Here is a 25,312-nt window from a genome sequence, read left to right as displayed (position 1 = left end):
GTTCTGCTGGTACGGCGCGTTCCAATTGAGATATAGCAAATCCGTATTGATACAACTCGTACGAATTTGTAAATGGAACGCACGGTACATTTTGCAGTTTCTTGCCTTAAGAATATTTTACGGTTTAACCTTATTAAGCTCTACTGCATTTATATTTACGACATTTATTGTTATTCCCGATTCCTTATAACGAAAAAAAGTGCACGTGAAAATAAGTTGGTTTGCAGTATACGAACATCTTGATTCTAGGTATTATAAATGAATGGATTTGGAGAATGCAATTCTTAGTAAACAGCATATTGATTTTGTATCCATCACATGTAATAAATTAGACATAATTTGTTATGATAAAATGAAATTATCTTCACAAAGCGTAAATGTTATCATTCTCAAACCGTTAATACCTTCGTATAATCACATTTTGTATTTCTCCCATTTTCTTACAAGATATCAGCTTTACATAAATTACATACAATTTACTTTCATCACATCGTAGTTCGATTGGACCTATACTGCACTAGATTATGATATGACACAACCGATTTATTAAGAAAAATAAAATCACGGTCGTCGGTAGCGTGGCACACACCAAAAAGGTTATGATCAGTGACTGAATAACAAGATTGTATTAAATAATAAATAGTCTATCAAAGCGTTCATTAAGTAGTATTATCACCCGTACAGCAGTTGCAGAACATGTAATATTTGGTTAATGTATATGCATGCATATAATATAAGTAAGTATATGCAAATCTGATCTCTAGCGGAACTTTCCTAATTTGATCACGTTCATAAATTGGTGCCTACAACTAAACACTAGTTAACTTGATGAGAGCATAGTCGATGTAAAGATCTGCTGTAAGATCTGAGGGAGATCTTTGGTGTCAAGACAGATGAATGCATGTCCCGACGGCAGGTGCTTGATCAGCTGCGCGGCTTGGTCTTCCAATGATCCAATGAATATCGTGTAGGCATTCACCTTATCGTGGGAGCGAAGTATTTCACCGAATCGTCTGGGCGAAATGTTATAACGGTCAAAATTTGCGTCACTTAGAACGATGACAAAATGTTCATCAGCCTCCGCCTCACTAAGATCGTTAATTGCGTGTCGCGTTGCCTCTAGTGTGTTGTCCCCACTTAAACAGAATTGGGAGTGAGCGTGCATGGTCTTCAGAACGACTAAGCGTTCCTTGTTGTTTGCTGGAGCTTTGTCGGCCTTCACTAATTGGACCTGTGAAGAAGAGAATTGATGTAAATAATTATAATGACCCTTTGGTGGATATCGTATAGACAGTAACATACATAAAGTATGAAATATCGGTAAACAAATCATACCTGATAGACAGTAACATACATATAAGAGCAAACCAGCCTAGCTGTTTCAAACTAGAATATAAAATTTGAGACAGATCGCTATAGTACATAAAAAGCAAACAAACATACAAATCCAAGATGACGAATAGCAAATCCTACATATGTAGAAAGATCCTTAAGAATTTGGAATAGCGAACAAACTGGAAAAATCGATGTTTGAAGAAAAATGCAAAATAGGTCTAGGGAACAAAAAATTGATTTCAGCACTTTTGAGAAATAGCGGTAACAACTAACATCAAAATCCAAGATGGCCGCCTGTCGCATCATAACGATCATCCAAATGCAATATGACAAAACAAGGACCCTAATCCTATATAAGAAATTTGAGAAGATCCCTTGTACACATTTGAGAAATACGGTAACAAATTTTAACTATCAAAATCCAGATGTGATCAGAAAAATGCAATATGCACAACAAGGGTCCTAGGGAACCTGTATAAATTGAGAAATCCCTTCTGCACTTTTTGAGAAATGTGTCGCCCCGATTAAAATGCAATATTCCTAGGGAACCTTTAAAAGATCATTAAATAGCGGTAACAAGAATAACGGACGGACGGACGGACGGACGGACGACGGACGGACGGACGACGGACCACGGACAAAAGGCGATTTGACCCACCATTGATGATCTTGATTTTAATGTCATCCACTAGATCATATCAATTTGTCCGAGAATGTGATCGTACATTTGCCCGAACAATTTTTTTAAACATCAAATAAATATATTTACCTTGTGATCTCTCGAATGTCCGAGAATTCGTATTAATTTCTCATCATAACCCTCAATGGGGTTGCCTCCATTTCGCGCTCCAGGCGTCCATCGTAGCCGTTAAACCGGTACATACTGCCGGACACGTCCACAACTAGACGCAAGTGCTTTGGCTTCTCCTGTGGTGTTCCCATCTCTGGATCTTTCTCTCCACGTCGCTTGTAGATTGACTTTTCACCTTCATAAATACAAGTAGAAACTGAATTAACATTGAATAGAAATCTAGGCTAATGGTTAAGAAATACCCCGCTATACCTTATCTAACACCATGACAATAGAAATACCCCGCTATATCTTAGCTAACACCATGAAAATCAATTGGCACGTTTTTGTATATTTTAAAGAAAGGCCAATCGCGATTTACTTTAGTGAAGTTTTGAGCTCAATAATGCTATGCAAATTATTCACTCCAGATTAATTATTTGAAGCACCGTTTCTTCATAACCATCGGCATGCTGTATATAGGATTTTTTTCAGTCATTACAACAAACAGCAAGTAAAGTTACCTGTGATGCCTTCGATAAGTTTGGCATCGTCTAAATCACCATATGCTTGGTTTTTAAGCCATTGTCGCTCCTTGCCCTTCGCCTGAAGACTGTCTAGGATGACTCTTAGAGACTGGATCTGGCCACGCACGTGATCTAGGAAGTTGTTGTAAGTCTCGGCATCGTATTCACTCATGTTGATTTCACGCAGTCTGTCTTTGAATGCTTTTTGAGCCATCTCGCGCGCTGCCTTCCGAACCTCCTCCGGGACTGCATCTTTCTCTGCTTGCGGTACCTGGTATACCTTGTGACCAGCGTCAAGTCTGTAGGGCCCACCAATGCCACCGAGTCCTGAAGAAATAGTTAGAAAAACCGGGATATTTCACTAATTCACCATTGACTCATAATGCTATTTTCTAGTCTTTGATTTAGATGCGTCTAAATGCGTCGTCTTCGGTAAATGAGTAAACTAACAACACAAACTGACTCGATAACATAAGCTTAATATGCATCATGCAGCGTTTTTGCTTTAAAGTGAGCATTCCTCATTAAAGTATGGATTTAACACAGATTGGGTACCAAAGTACATGGATGTTGTACAAAACACAAGATATCTAATTTCACGTTGCATATTAAATGACCATATCTCTCTTACCTGCAGTATTACTACCGCCAGTGCCACCAGCCCAGGTATTCCCACCTACGTGAGGGGCGTTAGCCTTATCAATCTTTCCATGTTTTGGACCATCAGCTTTGCGACCACTCTCCCGATCGTATGTGATCTGAAGTTCCTTTCCGTCTGAAAATCCGATCATATTTTTCCACTCTTGAAGTGATCGTTCTAGATGCAAAACAGATGGCTCCCAGAGACGAACGCATCCAGATACATCTACCGTAACTAAACCATCGTTGCTAGTTGGTGCTATGCGTAATTTGGAATTAGAAGAATGGTATATCCAGGAAGCGTAAGAGGATACTCGTCCCGGAGCAGGGATAGGAATGTACCTCAAAGTCTGATTACCAAGATCAGCTATCTCCAGGAAACCACTGTTGTCACCGGAACGTTTTCCGTCTGGAAACGCAGCCTCTGGAACTTTCGACGCAGGTAGGGCCTGTACAACCATTCCATTCTCCGGGAGATATATTGTTGGATTTCCGTTCGATGTATCTTTCAGTTCACCATAGGGAGCACGCAGACTATTCAGCACACTATCATCTTGAATAGCCTCTCTTGGAGTAGTGTAGACTTCAGAGCTATTCCCTTCTGGAAACCCTACTACCACTGATGCATAGGAATCTGGCGTTACTACGACACGGTTGGGTGCAGTTACGTCCTTCTTTATCACACGTTGAAGAAGCTGTTCGCTAAGCGGTACAGTCGACATCTTATTAACAACTGTTCCTGGACCTTCTTCCTGTACTGGATTCAGTATAAATTCAAAATCGTCCGTACATGTCACCAAATTCTTTTGATGTTTGTCGGTTGACGTAACCAGCCATTGATCATTTCCGACCTGATGGACAGATTCCACTGTAAATGGCAAGGATACAGAATGTGACTTTGAACCCGTAACAGTTACTAATGTGTCGCCTCCAACTTTATAAAACATCAGTGTCCCTTTACCGTCGACAAGTGATGTTCGGCACATACGGAACTCATTTGGGGTTTCTTTTTTCTGTTGAAATGAGGGAAAACGTCTCTTTTCTATCACAGTTTCGGGGAGATAAGGAGATCTTATCCGGCCTACTTCGCCCGACTCAAAATTCACGACGAACAATGCATTGCTAGCTTCCTCGTGAAGAATGACAGTGTTATCAAATGGTGCTGACTTTGGTGCAAGGTTGACCTTAGGCTGATATGCTCCAGATGTTGTCGGGAAAAGGTCGTACATGTCGATATGTCTGACAGTTGAGAACTTCGGATTAAGGGAATACAAGCTGACTGGGTTAGAAGTTGCTATATGTACGATATCGGAGTCTCTCTTTCCGTCGGACCGATTGTTTTTCTTAGTGACAGCAACGTCACTGATGATGTTATTTTCGTGCATCGGAATCGTCCAGTTGGCATCCTGTTCTGTGAAAATGCCGGCTCTAGCCTCTCGTTTCTCCAGCACCGATTCTTGGACATATACTTCTATTGGTCCGCGAAACTGCACTGGTCCAGATTCCACTGGTAGGCTCATCATTGCCGTTTTACGTCGACCTTCACCGCTCTGCATGTCCCATTTTCCAGTAACTCTGAAGGATGGCAGTGGTAACTGCTTTGCCAAACTCACTACGGCCTCAGTCGCTCCAAACGGAATTCCATGTTTATGCATTGTTTGTACGATTGTATCTTTGAGCTCGTTGCTGTATGAATCAAAGTCAAAGACGTTGCGAACTACCGTTGTAAGTCCCTCGTCTGGGAATTTCTGAATGTGTTTGACGATGTTGACCACTTCTCTGGTAGAGTAGGGGTATGATATCAATCCCTGGTCAGCCATATTGCGCAGCTCACTAAAAGCTTGTACCAACTTTTTCAGTGTCGTTTCTGGTACATTTGGACCATACTGCCTGAGCATAGCTAGTTCTGATTCCATATCTGGGTTATCGATGGCATGGCAACTGAAGATATCACCCATAGCTCCAAAGAAATCGTTTCCTAGAAAAGGAAATCCTGGTCGGTTTGCTAAAACAATCATCCTAAAATCGGGATGACATCTTATAATATTTTCTGAAAGAGGAATGTCCAAATCCGGTGCAACTATCCGTCTTCCGTCCGCTAGATGCATTTCTTTTGACTCGACGAGGGTTTTCAGTATACATGTCACATGTGTTGGAGCCTTGTCTGCTTCGTCCACTACAAGGACATTGCCTTGTTTCACTGCGGATACCAGAGGCGAGTCTTCGTACATGATCACACCATCCTTGACGGTTGGTTGCAATGTAAGAGTCTGGACTGTGGTATCTCTGTGAAGTTGTAGATATTCACGAGGACGATTAAGAAGGAATAAGAATCGATCCACAATTTTATTCTTACCTACTCCTTGGTTTCCAACCAACAGCAAATTTTCACCGAGTGTAAAATCTTTAAGCATGTCTTCCATCACACTCAGATGCTGAGGATTGTCGTAGAACAATACATCCGGTACTTTGGTCTTGTTTTCTGGGTTGAATACCGGAACTGTGGTTTGTCCAATTCTCAATTTCCCATTGCTTATCTCACTGGTGATTGACTGGTCGAGAGCGGTGGAATCGGTAGTTGAAGTCTTCGTTGAATGAATGCCAGCAGCTTCCATGGATTGATGAAGACCTGTTTTGGGTAGTTGAGGTAGAAACCTAGCAAGGCATGCCTTCTCGATGATCCCATAGATATCTTTCGATGGAAACTGTGCTATTCTTTTAGCAACGCGAATCAACTGTCTGGTGGACAATGATGAAGCAATTGAGACCATAGCTGGATCAGTTGATGATCGCAATTGGTGTACGAAACTTGTAAGGGCGTTCATATCAGGGCAATCCTTTACGACATTGTTGATGACATGTAACTCCTCTGCCTGAGACAGAGGTCGAAGGTTGTGAAACATAAACATTGTCAGTAGTTCTGGCGTCATCCATTGCTGTTTAGTACTGCCAGCAACAGGGGGCTCTGACAAAGCGATCATTCGGAACGATGGATGGATCGACAATATTCCTTTTTCACTCATTTGCTCATCAGTCAAATTCAAGTCCGTTTTTATCTGCTGATAGCGGTCATGCCTTAGAAGCCGCGATCCATCAAAGAGCTGAAGTTCACGGTCGTGTATAAGTCGATGAAGAACGGCAAATGATCCTTGGTTTATCCTGTGAACACCGTCTAAGACTGCAAGACTTCCTTCCATGGCAGCGTTAATGAGTGGTGACAAGCGCCAAGATGTGTCACCATTTGGAAGCGTGATTCGCTGCTGAAGAAGATCGCGTGACGTCATGTCCTGATAAAGCATAATGGGTTCAACTCGATAGCCTAGAAGTGAGGCCATTTCTCCAACAAGGGCACTTTTCCCACTGCCTTTCGGTCCTACGATACACAGGTCTTTGCACATGTGACTCAACATGAGTTCAGCAAGGAGGGCCTCGTGATATTTCGTTGCCACAAATTTATCATCTCCTACAGATTGAGTTTGCGGTGATGACCCCTTATTGACGGAAAGGGGGAATCGTTCATTGAGAACAACCTGAGAAGAGCCATCATCCTTTGGCTTGATTGATGTGATCCGTAGATGTTTTTGTTTTTTACCGTCCATTAATTCAAACTTTTCCAGGATTCTTTCGACAGCGAGTCTCCCATCTTTGCCAAGCATTGTGTTGTAGGGATACAATAACTGAAGCAATGCTTGCGAGGACATGATTGGTACCGAATCTAAAATCCGTATTACATTGATTAGATTAGAAATCGGAAAATCAGGTAAACCTACTGAAGACGACTCCTGTGTTAGGATTGCTGACGCGAATGACAATATCTGCGACAATCTTTTGGATGATACGTTTTTCATGTCTGCCTGTAAAGTTTCAAGCTGTTCTTTGAACGGTGGTGAGATAATGTCACGTGATTGGAATCTAGATCGAAGTGGTGGATCTAAAGGATTTCCTTTATACCTCGGGACGGGGTGACCTAAGGCGAGTACACGAAAGTTTTCACTAACGCGGACGAGTTTCAACTTATCCAATTCTTCTTGGGTGTGGTCGGTTAGAAGTTTATCATATCTGTCTGCCGCCATGAGGAAACGTCCATCGTCTAGTTGCATTTCACGATTCTCCAGTAAATTGTTGAGGATGGGCAAGACGTTTCTTTCTGCTTTTTCAATGCCTTCTAACACGAGAATACGCCCTTCCAACGCAGCTCGAACAGCACATTGGTCAAGATAGAATGCGGTACCGGACCTGATCTCACGCCTTTGTTTGAGATCACTCTCGGTTGTGTCCCTAGATAGCGATATGTATTCTCCCTCTCGTTTGGTTAATTCCAGGTACATCATTGCAATCTGTCGACGGAGAGGGCCAGGTGGACCTGCAGAAGAAAGATAAGATACAAAATATTATAAACAAATATACAGACATGTTTGCTTTGGCCGATTTCCTATCACTTTTATAGACTATGGCGTATCCCAACCGGAGGACAGAAACTACATGTACATGTAAAGACAGATAAAACATACTTATTACTTCCTGTCAATCAAAGTTATTAATTAGATTAGTTGTCATCTAATCTTTTTCCTTACAAGCCTTACCACTAAATGATTACTATATTCCTATTCTATTTTAATGAATGATTACTATATTCCTATTCTATTTTAATGAATATGAATTTGCACGCTATAAGATTCACCCGAGGGTCAGAGCCTTGAATATCACATGGTATATGTTCTAAATGGCTTTGTAACGGTCTCAGTTGGCGATGATATTTTATGTGGCATCAATCGTTTAATATATCACTGATTCGAATTATTGACGTCACGTCATTGAATAGTAAGTATTAGGTCAGTCTAATACTTGATTACACCACTAATCACCACGTAGTTAGAAAATTATCGAGTTTGACATTCTGAAACCTTTTTTTCGGTTATTCTGACCTGATATTCAAGTTAAAGAGTCACGCCTGATGTGAGAAAGAAATGGATGATAGTGTAAAAATATAAATATACAGCCTGTAAGAATGAATGAAAGAGAAGGGTGTGTAAGAATAGAAAGTCCTCTTTCGAGGACACAATATGTAACCTAATAAATATTATTGATTTAAAGAATAAAAAACCTGTTTGTTTGTTATTTTTTTATGTAAGACATGAGTTTCTACAAATGAAAGTTAAATAAACTTGTTGTTGTTTTAGGTTGTGGAACTTGTCACATACCGCAAGACAATATACAACCCTATGATTAAATTGACTGTTTGAGATCGAAATTCTAATATATAAGAAAATCTTTCAACGTTTATGACTTGGATATCTAAAATTATGTCTATTCTAAATCGGAAAAAAAATTGTCAAACAATATCAGTTCAGCCTAAGCCATAAACAAATAATCAACAACGAGTTTGAATATTTGATAGAGTATAGAGTGGTCGGCAATGTAAGAGACAGACAATAACATTTGTACCCATACATACCTAGAAAACCTATAGAAATGGTTAATTGGTCTGGAGTCGACATAACCAGATAACCACAATGTCAAGTTATCGCCTAGCCATTGATTTCCGCGAGATGGCTTACAACTGTTCTGTGTTAAGATGGGCCAGTAAAAAGGTACAGTGTGAGCCTGATTGATGTTTGGTTTCAGACATTTGTATAAACTATATATAATATATAAAAACAGTTTCGGAACAACAAGTGGAGGATTTGCGATTGCAACGGGAAAGTTGACTGAGTACGAAAAACAACAATAGAGAAATTATCAGATATAATTTTTGAGTCAAGCAACGGACCGATAGGTTGATGATACCGGAGACATTTACGTTAATTACGATTCTATTCAAAGCTAATTCCTATCAGAAAGACGGTTCATTTGTATGGTTTGTATTTCCTCCCAATAATTCCCTAGTCTGGTGTCGACACGAAACGGATCACATCAAGCCAAGATATCGCCGCCCTGAGCAAATTGCCTATACGTACTAGTGTGAGGAGCAGAGTATATTGCTCTATGCGTTAGACAGTATATTGCTCTATGCGTTAGACAGAATTGCTCCTGATGAATTAGAAATGTATATAATATTACAAGACAAATATTTCATATGTTGTATCAGACGAGTTCTGACAAATGATCGCGAAGAAAGATATTGCCCTAGCTGTAAAATGTTACCAGATTCAAACAGAAAATGGACAAGTCTCCCCTTTCCTCCTAAAAGAACTAAATAATTAAAACCTTAAGAATCACTTAGTGAGCTCAAATACGCCTATCATATTTGTTTACCAAGTATGGCAGATGTATCTGTCATACGTTGTTATAAATAATTTGCCAGAACAAGAGCTGAACTTATGTAAAGTTGGCATTAACCAATAACTATCAAAATAAAACGAACAATATCCACGTACAGACTGAAGGCTCATTCGTTGAATGTAGAAACTAGTAGATAATGCAGTATTCCTAAACCACAAAGATAGTGTACTGTTTTTGATAGTTGAGGATGCAGTCCATTTTACTTTATTATGTCAAAGATATTAAGATTTAAGGGTAAAATATTTAAAACCATATATTTTTATCGACAACAATCTGTTTTCAAAATGACTCAGTTGTTTTTTCGTACCAATGTAAATCATTCAAGAAAGTTTGGGACATATTCAATTCAGGCAACTTCTCTAAAACGCTACTATTAAAGATACTCCATCGCCGACAGAGCATAAACGATACTCATCATTTGAACAATAATTGGTGTTTAATCATGTGTATATATATATATAATTAACACAAAAATAATATAAAATAATCTATTTTGCTTTTGGTGCATGAGCTATCAGTACTTCATTCCATACAGGACATAGTGCCATGGATTTTTTTCCGGGATGCAATTAATTATTTTTAATGGTTTTGATTGTGAAGTAAAATTAGAAGCTCAAACTTTTCCATGGTTGTAATGGTGCAAAGTAGGTTACTTTTGCAACCCAAGAAAAATACTTATTCGTCTGCTCCTGTTTTCGATCAAGAAAAAATACCATTCGTCAGCGGTGGAGCATCTTTAAATAATCAAACAGTATTTATCTCATAACTATGCATGTTTCACAATGGAAAACCCATGTGATAAATTTCATAGCAGTTGGTTATCGTTTATGTTTAAAAACTCCACCTAACGGCGCCTCTGATTGGTCAACTCCAAGATCCCTTGATTCCGATTGGCTCTCAATTTCGGGCTCCTTTTCACAGCGCATTTTCTTTTAAATATCATTGTATTTACTGTTTAACATGTAGTTGCTTATTCAAAGTATTAAACAATATAATAATGGCTCTCTATTCGTGAACTATATTTTATGACTACACATTGTATGGTGATAAGTTTCCCTGAATGACAACAAGAAAATGGTCACCACGGTATAAATATAGAGTTAAAGTTATGGGATAAATAAATTCCCCTACGCGTGACTGTTGTTTATCATCTTTATCTAAACTCTCGTTAGTTAATAATTTCAAAATTTTTAAAAGACACTCGCTAAAGTTCGTGTCTTTTCAAAATTTGAAAATTAACTAACTCGAGTTTTCTCATTACATGTACAATTTGTCTACCATTAATTCTTGTGGTTGAAAAACTACGATTGCAACTGTTATTATATGATACATGTTTTTTCTCATTGCAAACTTTTAAATACATTGCTTATTGAAATACTAAGTAGTATTACTTTCACTGTGCTCTCCGCCATCTTGCACATATGTATTATGATAATTGTCATATGTCTCTTAAAAATAATCCTATATGCTATTTACATCATAAAATAAATTGAAAACAATGACACCGCCGCCGATACCTCTGTTGCGGGTGACATAATTCCGGTAAGCGTTTTAAGATTTTTACAATGATATACCGTGGAAAATAAAAACAAATATTTCTGTTTGACATCTTATACAAATATTAAGATCATATCAATTTCTGCTTGTAAAGAACTTAAATCAATCACTGTACTGATAATCCTACAAAGTACGATTAAATTACATGTACGTCAAGTGTTCTTATTTCTTAAGAGTGCATTACTTGCACCAGATAGACGGCAACGGAATCGACACTGGTATGTATCAGCCCGATACATTTCGCACTTTATTTCAGAGATACACATCAGTGAGTATATTTTCACTAGTGATAGTTTGTTTGCTATACGCTGTAGTTGTCCGGTTAATGACTTTCATTCGTTATTCGGGGATTCTGTGATTAAATCTGACTGACAGATCGTATCCAGGAGAAACAGAAATATATTCCTTCCTGGAATGGAAGTGACATTAGAATCAGCGTCAACGGTGTATCGGTGTCTACATAGCTTAGCCGCACCGCGCTAGCTGACGGGGAAGATCAGTGGAATTTCTTCCGTTCTCTTTATTGGTTCATTAACAAGGTTACGGAAGAGTAACTACCGCAGTGATAGAATAATTACCGGCATCTCTGTATTGAACACTTTATCAGCATCTGTAAATATTGCTACCACTGCATGATACATATGCATATATTGTCAATCAGAAAATGTCAGTGTACGTATATGTTGTTGTTCGATATTCAGCTGTTTTGTGGACTGTTTAGTGACTTCAGTTCGCGTTTTCCATATCCAATGACATGTCTATATGACAATTCAATTGATTTCAACCATCTAATTGTTGAGACGATTTTACTTAAAGACTTTTCATGTTGATTTAATGCGTTGTAACAAACTTAAATTTTTGATAACTTCATTTCATTATTTTAAATTAAAAAATCTCTTTATATAGACATTACAGAACTCATACAGGACTTATTTCGTGAACACTCCATTTCGAGTTTTCATGCCTAAAGTTGATTTGCAATATACAGCTGCAGAAATTCTATGTTAGAAAAAGTGTACTGATATCAAAACTAAGAACACCAAATCTATAATGCTGACGACATTTCGTCAAGTTTCAATTCCGAAACAGTCAAGTTTCTCGTCAGTAAACATGGTTCAGAAACAATAACAGAAATGGTATATCCTTATTTATAGCAATATTGGTTATGTTTCGAAACCTGAAGTGTAGTCTTTAATACTTAAGGATAACATTGCTTAAAACCGAAAGATTCAAATTAGCTGGCGAGCAAATTTGTTTGAAAACCAGAAAAGTCACATCCAAATCCTTGTACATGTATCTGCAATGAACTTCGTGAAAGTAAAATGTTTATATTGTTTCAAAAGCCAGAACAGTTTATTGTTTCAAACCTAACAAAAGTACAATGTCTTAAAACCGAGGACACTCATATCCTTAAACAATTACAATATTGTTCACGTTTGTTTCCAAGTCAAGCGCAAGTCATGTCCGCATTGCTAAGACGTTTATTCATGTTTCAAAACCAGAACAGTCCAAAACATTTAAAAAAAACAACAGTAACAACTCATCACAGATACGCCTGCCATTTTATAACACATTCCTCTGCCAACTACATCACAAAACAGACTTGCCAATACCACATTGCAAATAAACTTTGTCCTTTTCTACATTGACTGAGCGACCTCATCTGCATACCATATGTCCTCCGGAATGCAGATTGGAATTTTCCAATTCCAGCAGGTCAAATATTGATTTCAATTTCAGTCCTTTCAGCACTCTGCCTAGGGTATGTATAGAGAGCTGCATGCAAAACACCGAAATACGGTTTGCTAAGCAAAATAGGAGACAGCTAGAGCTTTAACTTTATGTTTTGCAGCAGTATATAGAACTTTCTTCCTTGTGTATATATTGCACATGTACACATCTGTATATATTATTTAGACAAAAAACAAAACGGAGTACTGATGAAAAACTTAGCTTGAAGCAATATTTTCTTATGCAAAGGCAATAAGCGTGGGAGTTAATTTTCTTGAAGAAAAAAAACAACAACATTTTTTATTCTCAAGGATATACAAATGTTTGGAAAGTCTACAAGATGCCTAAGATTCACCTGTTTCCAAAGTCTACTGATAAAACCCAAGTATATATCCTCTTTTTTGCTAACATTAATCTAAATATTTAAGGCTGTGGTAGCTCCTTGGGGAATTTCAAAATAGATTTTCTTATCTTTTATTTATGTCCGCAGGTTCCAAAATCCAGTCGGTAGGGGACAAGTTCATGAGGTAGAGCTGTTTTTGTATTCTTTTACAGCTTAAATCTTATTAGGTTTTTACACATAATGGCTGACGCCAATTTTCACGTTTGGTAAATAAGGTAGTTTGTCCACTCGCTATGTCACATACATCTTTACATTTTATACACCATTAATTGTATGTTTGCTTTTGTAAATAACTTATACCTCCTAAGTTTTATATCGTTTTTTTTTAAACTTGGTCAATTGTTGTAAAATACTTATGCTTCTAGACTATTTTACTTAGTTCACTTGTACAGTGGAAACAAAATAGAGACTTTCAATTTGGCAAAACAGATATTTCCCGATTCAGCTGGATATTGCTCTACAGGAGTTTCAAAGGAAGATTAATGTAATAATTTTTATTTCTAAAACATCAATTATTAGGTAACCAGATAACTTTACACATGTTATTAGTTTTTGAATCAATTTTGTTCAACATTTAAAAATTAATGATTAATGAATTTCTATAACTTGGCACATCATTTGTTTCAATAACGGTTACCATGAAAATATGACAAATGCTTATAAATTGTCAAATATATGCATATACTGTCACTCTACCAGGTTCCCATATCTATTACAAAGATGTTTGCCAAACAGTTTAGCCTATTTAACCCACAAAACTGTCAATGGAAGTTAATACCATTCATTTAAACAAAAATGGAAGCCACTCATCCAAGCATAATAGAGATCCCATAGCAAGACTCTTATAAAATTATAAATGTAATTCTTAAAATTCATCATTGCATAAATCTCTGTAAGATAGCTTAAATTGCATTTTAAAAGTTTTACTGATTTTACTGATTTTGAATGATCAGACACCTGGGGCTTTCTGTTAAAAAGAAGAAATTGTACCAATAGGAATAATAAACACAGTACAATTATCATAGGTTATCATGTAACCCTTCGGGGCAATTGGCCTAAAAAGGTCAAAGTCTTTTATTTGAATAAACTGAATTTTGTAGAATTCATTTTTGAAGTCTTAAAGATGCTCCACCACTGACAAATGGTATTTTTTCACTATCAAAAACAGAATCAGACGATTTGGTATTTTTCTTCAGTTACAAAAGTTACTTACTTTACACCATTACCACCATTGGAAAGTTTGAGCTTCTAATTTTATTTCAAGTTGAAAATATGAAAAATAATTAATTGCATCCCGAAAATATTTTGGCACTACGTTCTATATAGAATTAAGTTCTGACTGCGCATGCACCAAAAGCAAAAGAAATTATTTTATATTATTTGTTGTGTTAATTAGACATATATATACACGATTAAACACCAATTGTTGTTCAAATGATGAGTATCATTTATGGTATGTCGGTGGTGGAGCATCTTTAAGACATCAAGCCCAGCATAAGCATTATACAAAAGGAAAGATTAACGAGTGAAAACTGCCCCATATGGCTGAATTCCTAAACCATACAGTAAAGGACTTGTGGTAGAATATGAGACACACAGCTCTGACCCAATGCCTGAATGTGATATGCAACGTTGTGATAGCAGTGTAAGTAAAGAGAGGTAACTCTTGTTTTGAGGTTAACTTAATCTACAGGAAGATAAAAATAAATCTACAATTGTATCTGAACTGCTTGAACTACAATGCTTTCAGTATTGCGATGCATTAAATGTCCCACCCTTTTCATTAGAATCCATTACAAGAGGCCCACCAGCCTTAACAGTCACCTGAGTTGGTAAAGTGTCACTTTTCGGCCCCATACACCTACATGTAATAGACTATTGATCATATGTCATTAGCCAGGACTTATGTGGGCATGCATACATGTAATTATATTGCATAGCATCAAAAAATTCTGAATATCATAAGATATAAAACTGTTACTTTGTATAACAATTTGGTGCGTATTAATACATATGTACATATGTATGGAAAATAATTAGATATGGTGTCATGGTAGTCATCTTCAATCTGGGATCAACCAGAGATATAACAACACTTTGACAAGATCATATAAGCCGCATTTCATGTTTCAAGTTTCAGTTACATTGCACTGGTAGAACTTGAGAAGAAGTTCAAAATGTGTTTTCAAGATGGCATCTGTGGCAGCCATCTTGGATCATCTGTGGCAGCCATCTTGGATTTTGGATCGACATAAAATATAACAACACTTGGATGGGACCATGTCAGGATCATTTCATGCAGGTTTCAGCTTAATCACACTGGTAGAATTGGAGAAGAAGTTCAAAATTCAAGATTTTAGAATATTTGACTCTCGTGACCTTGAAAGTAGGTCAAGGTCATTCATTTCCACAACTTTTGTAGCCCTTTATCCCAGCATGCTACAGGCCAAATATGAGTACCCTGGACCTTTTGGTTAGTTAGAAGAAGTCGTTTAAAGATTTTAGCCTATTTGACTCCTGTGACCTTGAAAGTAGGTCAAGGTCATTTATTTTCACAACTTTGGTAGCCCTTCATAACCGCAGCATGCTACAGGCCACAATATGAGTATCCTGGACCTTTTGGTTTAGTTAGAAGAAGTCGTTCAAAGATTTTAGCCTATTTGACCCTTTGGGTCAGATGACTTAAAAACACGAGACATATTTATGTTTGGAATATATTATTGTAATTTGACATGAATAAAATAACTGAAATATGAGAACTATTTATGTGACGTCATGGAAAAAAGGGCGGGATCAAGCTGTCACTGTCAGTCAACAGCGCGCTTTTTTGAATGGCTGTTGTGCATGGATAAACATTACATTAGTACAATTTTGACAGTAAATGATTGTGTCTGACGTTTTGGTTGATTTTATTGTTTAAAGAAAATATTGTAAATATAAGGATTAACCTCTAACTTTGTTTAGATTACGCAATTTACCTCGTTCTTCAGTGGGTTTATCATCTAATAAACTAAACAAAGTAAGAGGTTAATCCTTAAATAAAACAAGTATTCAGACATTGCAAACAACAAGAATAGGTCTCAGACTTAAACACCCGCTTTCCTTTTTTCAATTTGACATTACTCATTATGGGGAATACCTGATTTCACAGACTAGTGATTTAGTAGTGAACATACCTATAAGGAAGACGTCTTGTCCGATGGCATCTTTCTGCATGATCCATCGGAGATGCTGCAGCACGGACTGAGGTGGTTTCTCGGACAGATACTTCACGGGGATAAGTTCTGGCGCTTTTCCAGCCCTAAGTGGTATACTGATGTTCCCAATGCTAACGACCCCATCACTAGCTCCCTTTCCTGTACACCAACGGATCGCCAGTACGCTGTCTTTGCTGAAGTTACCATCATGGAGAATGGTCTGAAGCACCTATAGAAAAAACAAAGATTAAACAAGATATTACTACTGGTGTGTTTTGTTTTCATCGAAGGACTAGATATGATAATGGCTCTTTTTGGCCCCTAAATCTACCAAATTTTAAATTAAGTATTTAGAAATTAAGTTGCCACGTTTGAAATATTGAATACACCCCTGATAAAAACTTAATGATGTTTTTGTTGACAGAAAGTATGTTTTTGCTATATAACCATGGTAACTTTGCATAAATTATGCAAATTTGAAAATTTTGTCAATTTTGGCATATATTTTGATAGTTTTTCTTTTAAAAGCAATAGAGCACATTCTAGAACAAACTTTATATTTTAAGAGAATTAGCAGACTCGAAAAATACATCATTTTGAGAAATATAAAGTTTGTTCTAGAATGCGCTCTATGTTAACTAGATGAAAAACTGCATAAAAATGCCAATTTTGATGAAATTTTCACATTTTGCATAATTTATGCATAATAAAATGGTTGCCATGGCAACTAGAACTGCTATATTACCTTATAGCACTATCAAATATGTCCGGTATGTAGTTAATATTTGAAATGCAAGAATAACATCTTAAAATAACAGACTTTGAAAAATAGCGGATTTGGGGGCCATAGATGACCCTTACCATATCTAGTCCTTTCACGTCTACGCTGTCAAGGCTTAAATATTATGTACATTTACCTAAGTTTGGCTTTTAGAATAAATAATTTGATGATTGAAACTATCAGATAAATATTATCACTATAATTGAACTCTTTCACCCCTGAAATTTCACAATGGACTGATCTAGTCTTTGATATGGAAGAGCCAAAATGTGTCTTCAGAGGTGAATGATAAGTTAACCTTGATCTTTGTCTTGGTGTTAAAATTCTCATGAAGATATAATTGACCACGCTGCTTAGATTTTATCATATGTTTTATGTTGAACACTGTCTTCAACAGTTTAAATTTAGCTATTTCCTTATTAATTATGAATTAAAAGATGGAAAAATTGATGAAAAAGATCAGTATTTGACATTTGACCTTTAACTTGTTTTCATGGCTATCAGAGTATCAATTGAACCATGTATATTTTAATAATCCCAAAAAGAAAAATAGAAAAAGAAATAGAAAAATTTGGGGAAAAGCACACAATGTAATTTGAATTAGAACATTTCTTATTTAGTTAGTAACTTAGTTTTAATGATAAATTTAGGTATTGATAACAACCATTTCACAATCACTATATATTCAATAAATTTATACAAACACTTTTCACATCATTTTCAAATAGTAAGCAGTGGAAGTATTAGATTTGACTTATATACTAAATAATAATATTTCACTTGAAATTGATGGAAATTGATTCATTTTCGACATATTATACAGTATATATATATGAAGGTTTACATTAACTGTACGTTGGACATCTGTTTCACTGAAATATTTTATATCACATTAAGGTCAATATCGAGGACATTAAAGTGTGTGCTATATTTTGACCCTAAACAACAGACTTACTGATGCAGGTTCACTGAAATATTTTATATCACACTAGGGTCAATATCGAGGACATTTAAGTGTGTGCTATATTTTGACCCTAAACAACAGCTTACTAATGCAATCTACATGTGTATATGTATAGCTATGTACATGTACATATGCATAATATTTGCATTTTTTTTCATTTTTTTTAAGGAATATATGAACATCACTTGGTTGGGTGTAATACATACTGGTAAGTGAGTTTTATACATACACAGATAATCAAATGATAATCATGTGTAGGTTTTCACTGAATGCAAATTATATATAATTCTGAGTAGGGCACGTAAGGTGTAGCCAAGTGGGATGTCCCAACATTACCACAAGCCCTCCACCTCTTGGTCACAAGTTTGAATTCCATGATGGGCAGTTGCCAGGTACATTAGTAGCCTATAGCTACTGACCGCTGGGTTTTTTCCAGGTACTCAGGGTTTCCCACACATGGTACATTAATGTGCATGTCCTTAAATAACCCTGGTTTTTAACAGGGCATTAAACTAACTAAACCAAAAGAGTTAATGTTACTTTCCTTTTTTTCACTGTGTGTATATAAATACTGACAGAGTGAAACAAAGGGAAGTTACTCTGATGTATCAGAGTGTATCATAACATGAGGTTGATTTAAGAACCAACTATACAGTAGCAGAATTGGACTGGGTCGATCATCACGGGCCTAAATCAAACTATAAAGCAAGCTACATGAAGATCAATTATAGAACATTGATTTGCTAGTGCTCAAAAGATCCCTGGTTCAAACCCTGGTCTGCACGGCCATTATATTTCATCCTCTTCAGTTTTAGAAAAGAGGTGAGCTAGTCTATTTTGCAAAGAGCTACATGCATATGTACATTAATTAGAAAAAGAAATATTACCCACCTGACCCACCCCTACTGGCCCTAGCGCAAAGCTAGAGGGCGACCAATATCACTGTATGTTACATCTGTATACTATGATTTACAACTATGTACAGCCAGCTCCATGAACTTGTTGGTATTGGCTTGTATATGTGCAGACATCGAAAACTTTGCCGGTCCGACTGACATGTCTGGCAAAATTTGACTTGAACTGTCTATTTTAAAATCGGGTTCGGACTGACCGTCCTGCAATTATTGAGTACCAGAAGTCTTAGTCAGTAGAAATGGCGTCTGAAGTTATATACAGGTGCTGAACCTAGCAAAAACATATCCTGCATAAGATAATCATGAAAACAGCTGCCTGGATATTAATAGAAAGAAGTTATGTTACTTCAAAAATTCATATTTATGTTTGGTCTGGCAAAATCTTGTTCCGTCTGCCTTACTTACACTCCTTGCCTGTCAGATTGTCCGGCCATTTTTTTTCAACTTTCACCATATCTGTATGTGTACATGTGCATGAGACATTAGCTGCAATATTGTAGCTCAAAAGACTTTCAGACGAAATGGGATCTTCCAGCTACAATTGGTGCCAATTAGTATTTATTACATGTACTAATGGAGCAAAGTAATGATATACAAATCATTATCTAAAGACTTGTATGCATTTCATAGTACTTGTTTTATATTGCTAATGCTTAACTAAAAGGCAATAAAACTAAACCGAATAAAGTATCAAATTAACAGTGAGACAGTAGATTTTTTAACATTATACACAATAAAGGTCTTTCCGGTAGGAATTTATACGGCAAGTCTACAAATTGTGGACCTAACATCTTATGAGCGGCATGGTAGATATTAACTAGGTTATGTTTGTTGTATAGGAATAAAATACTTGATAATAAAATTAAAATATAGAAAATTGTGCCTGATTGATTTTCGGAGGCCGTGCTCCACAGCACTAAGACATAAAAGTACTTGTAAGGTATTGTAGGCTGGGTACATATATTCGTTCTACATGAGATATTTGCATCAAGCAAAAATAAATAAAGCATAAATCATGACATTGATCGTTGAAACAATTTTTTAACCAATATGCATGGCATATATATATGATATAGACAAATCTGGTCGCATAGACACTAGACAGTATACGTACGTATAAGTGCTAAGTCTCAGGTAGGCCTACATGTATACAGGTTGGGCACAACCCTGCATACTCAAATGGGTAACTGTAACCCATATGGAGGGTTGTGCCCAACCTGGTATATGCAAGTGATTTCGCGATTTTGAGTACATGTAGCCGTCAGATCTGCTGGCAGTATACTTTGACTAACAGAGTGTTACTGCATACAGGTAACGTTAGATGTAGCTACTGTTGTAGCGGAAAAGATATCACCTTCTGACTGGAAAAGTCAGTCAGAAGGTGATATCTTTTCCGCTACAACAGTAGCTACGTTAGATGTTATGTAACAGGAGAGGAGAAAATGTAGCGGCCAGACCGGGATTCGAACCCGGGACCCTCAGAATACTAGCCGAGTGCTCTACCGACTGAGCTACCTGGTCACCGATGATCTACCCAGTCCAATCCCGCTACACTCCTCCCTCCTTTCTCGAAGTCTTCGCCCTCGAAGACACACGAGACCCTTCCAAACACCACCACCGTGGGTTATTTAGTTGGGCGCCAATTTTGTAACAGGAAAGGAGAAAATGTAGCGGCCAGACCGGGATTCGAACCCGGGACCCTCAGAATACTAGCCGAGTGCTCTACCGACTGAGCTACCTGGTCACCGATGATCCACCCAGTCCAATCCCGCTACATGTTATGTAAACAAAAATGCCGTTGCAATCAATTGTCTCCTAGGCCTACCTTCAGTCGGCGTACTGAGCGATCGACGCTCATCCTGACTAAACGGAACATCTGATGTTAATGACTGGATATATATACCACGGTCATTAAATAGCACGATTACAGGTAACTTTGATATCCGTGACCAAAGTCCAACGTGCCAAGGGCGCAGCCATATTGTTTTTCGGAATACCGTGATTACCGTTGGGAACAACTCTTGAGTGATCCATTACAATAATGCAGTGGGTGTAGTAGTATACGGAGCGAGCTAATTAACGCGTTCTGTAAGTAAAAAGATAGCCCTACCTCTTTTCATGGTACGCCTTCAGACAAAAAATATCTACCTAAATGAAACAAAGACTGTTTTCAAAACATCTGAATGTACAATATTGTACATAATTTTATGTAAAATGAAAAGTAGACAATTATCTAGTAGATCTATAATGTAGGAAACAGGTTATTGAGTAACGTTTTAGTTTGTATTCGTTTAGTACTTGTAAAATATACCAATGCGTATATAATTAGTCAAAATTCAATCATTTAAAACCAAAGTCCTGGCGCGCCAAAACATTTTCTGTCCACTGATCAGTTTGATAAAAAATAAATAAATAAATAAATAAATAAATTGCCCTAACTTGCAGTTACATATGATATCGGCATATTTTTTTTACAGTGATTATATGTGCATGTCATTCAAATGAGAAAAGCACTTTCCTTAAATGTCAAACACCGAAACACGCACGCACATCTACATATACATGTATGTATACATGTATATGTATAACTTAGTAACGCAAAGCACATGCATAAAATATTAAAATGTCCACACAGTTCGCTTTTGTGCCAGAATCAAAGTTATATACTCATGGGCGTAGTCAGGGTTGAAGCAATGTGGATGCAATGTTATTCCTTGTCGAATCTCCTCCAAAGCATTTTGTCCTGGAACACCAAAAAACAATCAGGGAACTGAATCAGCTTTTGATATATTTTACAATGAGACAGTGTAAAATTAGGCTGGTTTCCAATAAGTTGAATATTGAAAACACCTTATCAGTTTATTCCACACCCAAGGAAACAATCGTTGGTTGGTACTTCCGATCAACGCACCAACGAAGAAAACAGACAAACGAACATGTTTACACGTGTAGTAAAGTACACTGTACTGTAACACTCTACCTTTGCATCAGGGCAAACATACGGGAAGGCCAATCAGGGTTTAGGGGAGCTTTGATTTGATTACACCTTGGTACATTATGCACTTGCGTTTGAAAGAAGAAAGAAACATTTTAGCATGATTGATTGATTGTTGGGGCTTAACAGTTATAACTGAGCCTAGGACACTAACATTTTAACAGAAGTGAACTTCATTATTTATAGCAACTAAAATAGATCTTTATTTTTAAAACATTTATCTTTGCATCGCTGTCCAAAATTAACGTCTAATCTAACTATTTTACAGAACACATTAAAGTAGGTTTAGAACATTCATAAATTAACTTGGACTGATATCGTCACAAACAAAGAAGAGTTTGATTGGTTTTTAAAAAAAATATTTCTCTGTGAAGGCAATCCCGGTAACTCTGATTTCCTTCTATTGTACATGTACCTGTATACCATTATGATAGTGACTATAGTTATTTCTACTACGTACCCCTGTAATTATCGCCACTGACAGCAGCGATAGTGGATTAAACAGGTCCATGCTAGTTTGGTTTGTTACAATGATGACATTTGATAATAATTTCTTGTACTTATACATGATTTATGAAGAGTTAACTCAAACCTTGATTTTCGTTTATCATAAGTTGTTTCAAGAGGAAAAAGTATCGATGAGATACATACGTACGAATCATTAATCATAAATGTATACACAACAAGTAATGATTGTAATAGAGGACCATTACAGATGTCCCCCCAAACGAACTGTGCAGTAGGAAATAATCTCAAAGATCAGGTTGTGTGATATATGAACAATGTGTAATTGCAGTCACATTTTTGCAGTGGCAATTTTAATTTGGTAATTAAATTCTTGTATCCCAATCTTTATATTCAATAATGATATTGAGAAAATGAGAAAAAACAATCTAAAATTGGCAAAAACATATACTTTCTGTTGAATGTATTTAGGGATTATTCAATGGAGATTAAACTTCTGAATATGATATTAGACATAGGTAAAATGGTGCCATGGTATTAGGAAAAACATTATATTATCATTGTTCACTTACACATGTTTCCTGGGAACAGCCATCAAATCCCATACGGGGAAAAATTACGAAAATTACGCAAGATAATGTGTCGATTGCTGTCAGAGCAAATCTTTTCAAAGATGGCAGCTTGATCTTCCTGATATTCAGCTCAATCTGTAAGCTTTAAAGTTTTGAGCAATCCTACGCATCCATTTCGTTACGATGGTAAAAGAGCTTAGCAACACAGCTATTCAAAAATGATGCCATATTGTTCATCATACCTCATAACCATTGTGTCCAGCTTAATCTAACAAAATCTAAATATCAACCAATCAGATGCCTCCATTAGGTAACCATGACAGCACAGATTTTCAAAAACTGATTCCATGTTTATAAGCATACCTCAAAACCCCCATGCACCAATTTTCAGCTAATTCTGACAACATCTAAATTTCGACCAATCAGAGGCCTTTATTTCGTTACCATGGCAACTGAACTTTTCGAAAACGCTGCCAAGTTATTCGGCATACCCTTTAACACAAGTGTACTAATTTTCAGCTTAATCGGACAAAATGTAAATTTCAACCAATCAGAGGCCTCCATTAGGTAACCATGACAACACAGCTTTTCAAACCTGTTGCCATGTCGATAAGCATACCTCACAATCTCCGTGTATCAATTTTAAGCTGATTCTGAAAATATTTATAAATTTCTGACCAATCAGAGGCTTTTTTTTTCGTTACGATGGCAACTGAGCTTTTCGAAAATGCTGCCATGTTATTCGGTGTCCCAAATAACCCAAATGAACGTGGAGGTGATGGTTAAAGTAAGTGAGCTACACGATGTTTAAATGGAGTTTCTACAGGATATAACACCTCCAAAGGAGATTGTGGGTGAACACCGACCTAGTCTATTTTTCGTAAATTTCCCGATTCATCGATCAAGCCATAACTTGTTCATCAAGCACTCATTGGAAAGATAATTTTTTTTCTCTTCATGATTAGGTATGCGTCACTGGTGTATAGAGTCCGTTTATGCAAAAAAAAAAAAAAAAAAAAAAACGGTTAAAAAAAAAGGTCCATTTTTCTCAACCGAGTTCACACCCATCGCCACAATGTATATATCTATACTGTTGGTTAAAAAAGTTCGTGCCAGGTCCTTGTGTAATATGACATCTTTATTCCCTCATAGGGCTATTTTGAAACAAAATCTACCTTTTCATCTTGAAACAGATCAGAGACGAGACCTATATTTATCATATATTTAAAATACATATTTTGAATAAAAAAGTATCAAACTCGCTCTTTACTGAGGGCAATGGACGATTGCAAAATAGTTATTAATCTGATTGATTAACCATTTATTTATTGTTTATTCATTTATTTTAGTCTACTCTTATTTATCAAGATAAGCGTGAAATATTGTATTATCTTTAAATCAAATTTTGAAATCGATTGGAGGTTGTGATAAATGAGGTATATAGAAGTTTGATTCATGTTATCAACTCTACCCATGATGACAATCCAAATCACATGGATTACACTTACGAAGCTCTGTTTGACGATGTGGGTTAAAGCTGACGTTTTGCTTTGGTCCACTGAATATTTCCGTGAGTGTTTGCCCGCTGGCTGGACGACAATTTCCGTGGTGTATTGGATATATGAAAGGTCAGGCGTGGAAACGTAAAATGTACATTTCGTTACCCACATACATTTATATAATATTAATGTTGCTTAAACTATTGCCAAAAATAAATCTGATATGATAATCCAGACTTTGTGAAGTCAACTTGAAATTTTTAAAATTTCAGATAATTTTCAAAGTATAAACAAAATATTTCGATATGTCGGCATTATTATCCTTAACAGACTTGCCGCTATGTAAAGTCGGTTTAGATTCCTGACGCTACGACGCCATGTGATGACCGATACCTGCCACCATACACCCTTATGCACGTCTCTACTGAAAGTGAAGTACAAAATGTACATTTTCATTATCTATATAATAAATGTATATACACCTTGTTTGACAATCCGATAAGTGATGGATATCGTTCCTGCTAGTTTTTGCTTACATATATATCACGGTGGGGAATCACGGTGGGGAATCACGTGGTCTGTAGTTGGTGTGTTACACGAATTGAAATGGCGGCCACCAACAGTTTTGCCAGAAAAAGGAGGCAAGTCAATGAAAATACTC

At 36.7% G+C, this 25,312-nt stretch overlaps 1 protein-coding gene across 1 annotated transcript; it reads right to left on the bottom strand.

Moving 5' to 3' along the window:
- LOC138306867 (von Willebrand factor A domain-containing protein 8-like) lies at window positions 1–21,101 on the bottom strand. Its single transcript, XM_069247376.1, is given in 7 exon segments — window positions 1–1,231; window positions 2,105–2,163; window positions 2,166–2,321; window positions 2,650–2,979; window positions 3,284–7,654; window positions 16,441–16,690; window positions 20,946–21,101. Coding segments are annotated over 7 exon segments (5,628 nt in total). The 5' UTR covers window positions 20,997–21,101; the 3' UTR covers window positions 1–820.
- Between the last annotated feature and the right edge of the window lie 4,211 nt (window positions 21,102–25,312).

Source organism: Argopecten irradians, chromosome 14 (genome assembly GCF_041381155.1).
Source record: "Argopecten irradians isolate NY chromosome 14, Ai_NY, whole genome shotgun sequence".
NCBI lineage: Eukaryota > Metazoa > Mollusca > Bivalvia > Pectinida > Pectinidae > Argopecten > Argopecten irradians.
This window is presented reverse-complemented; position numbering and strand designations above follow the sequence as displayed.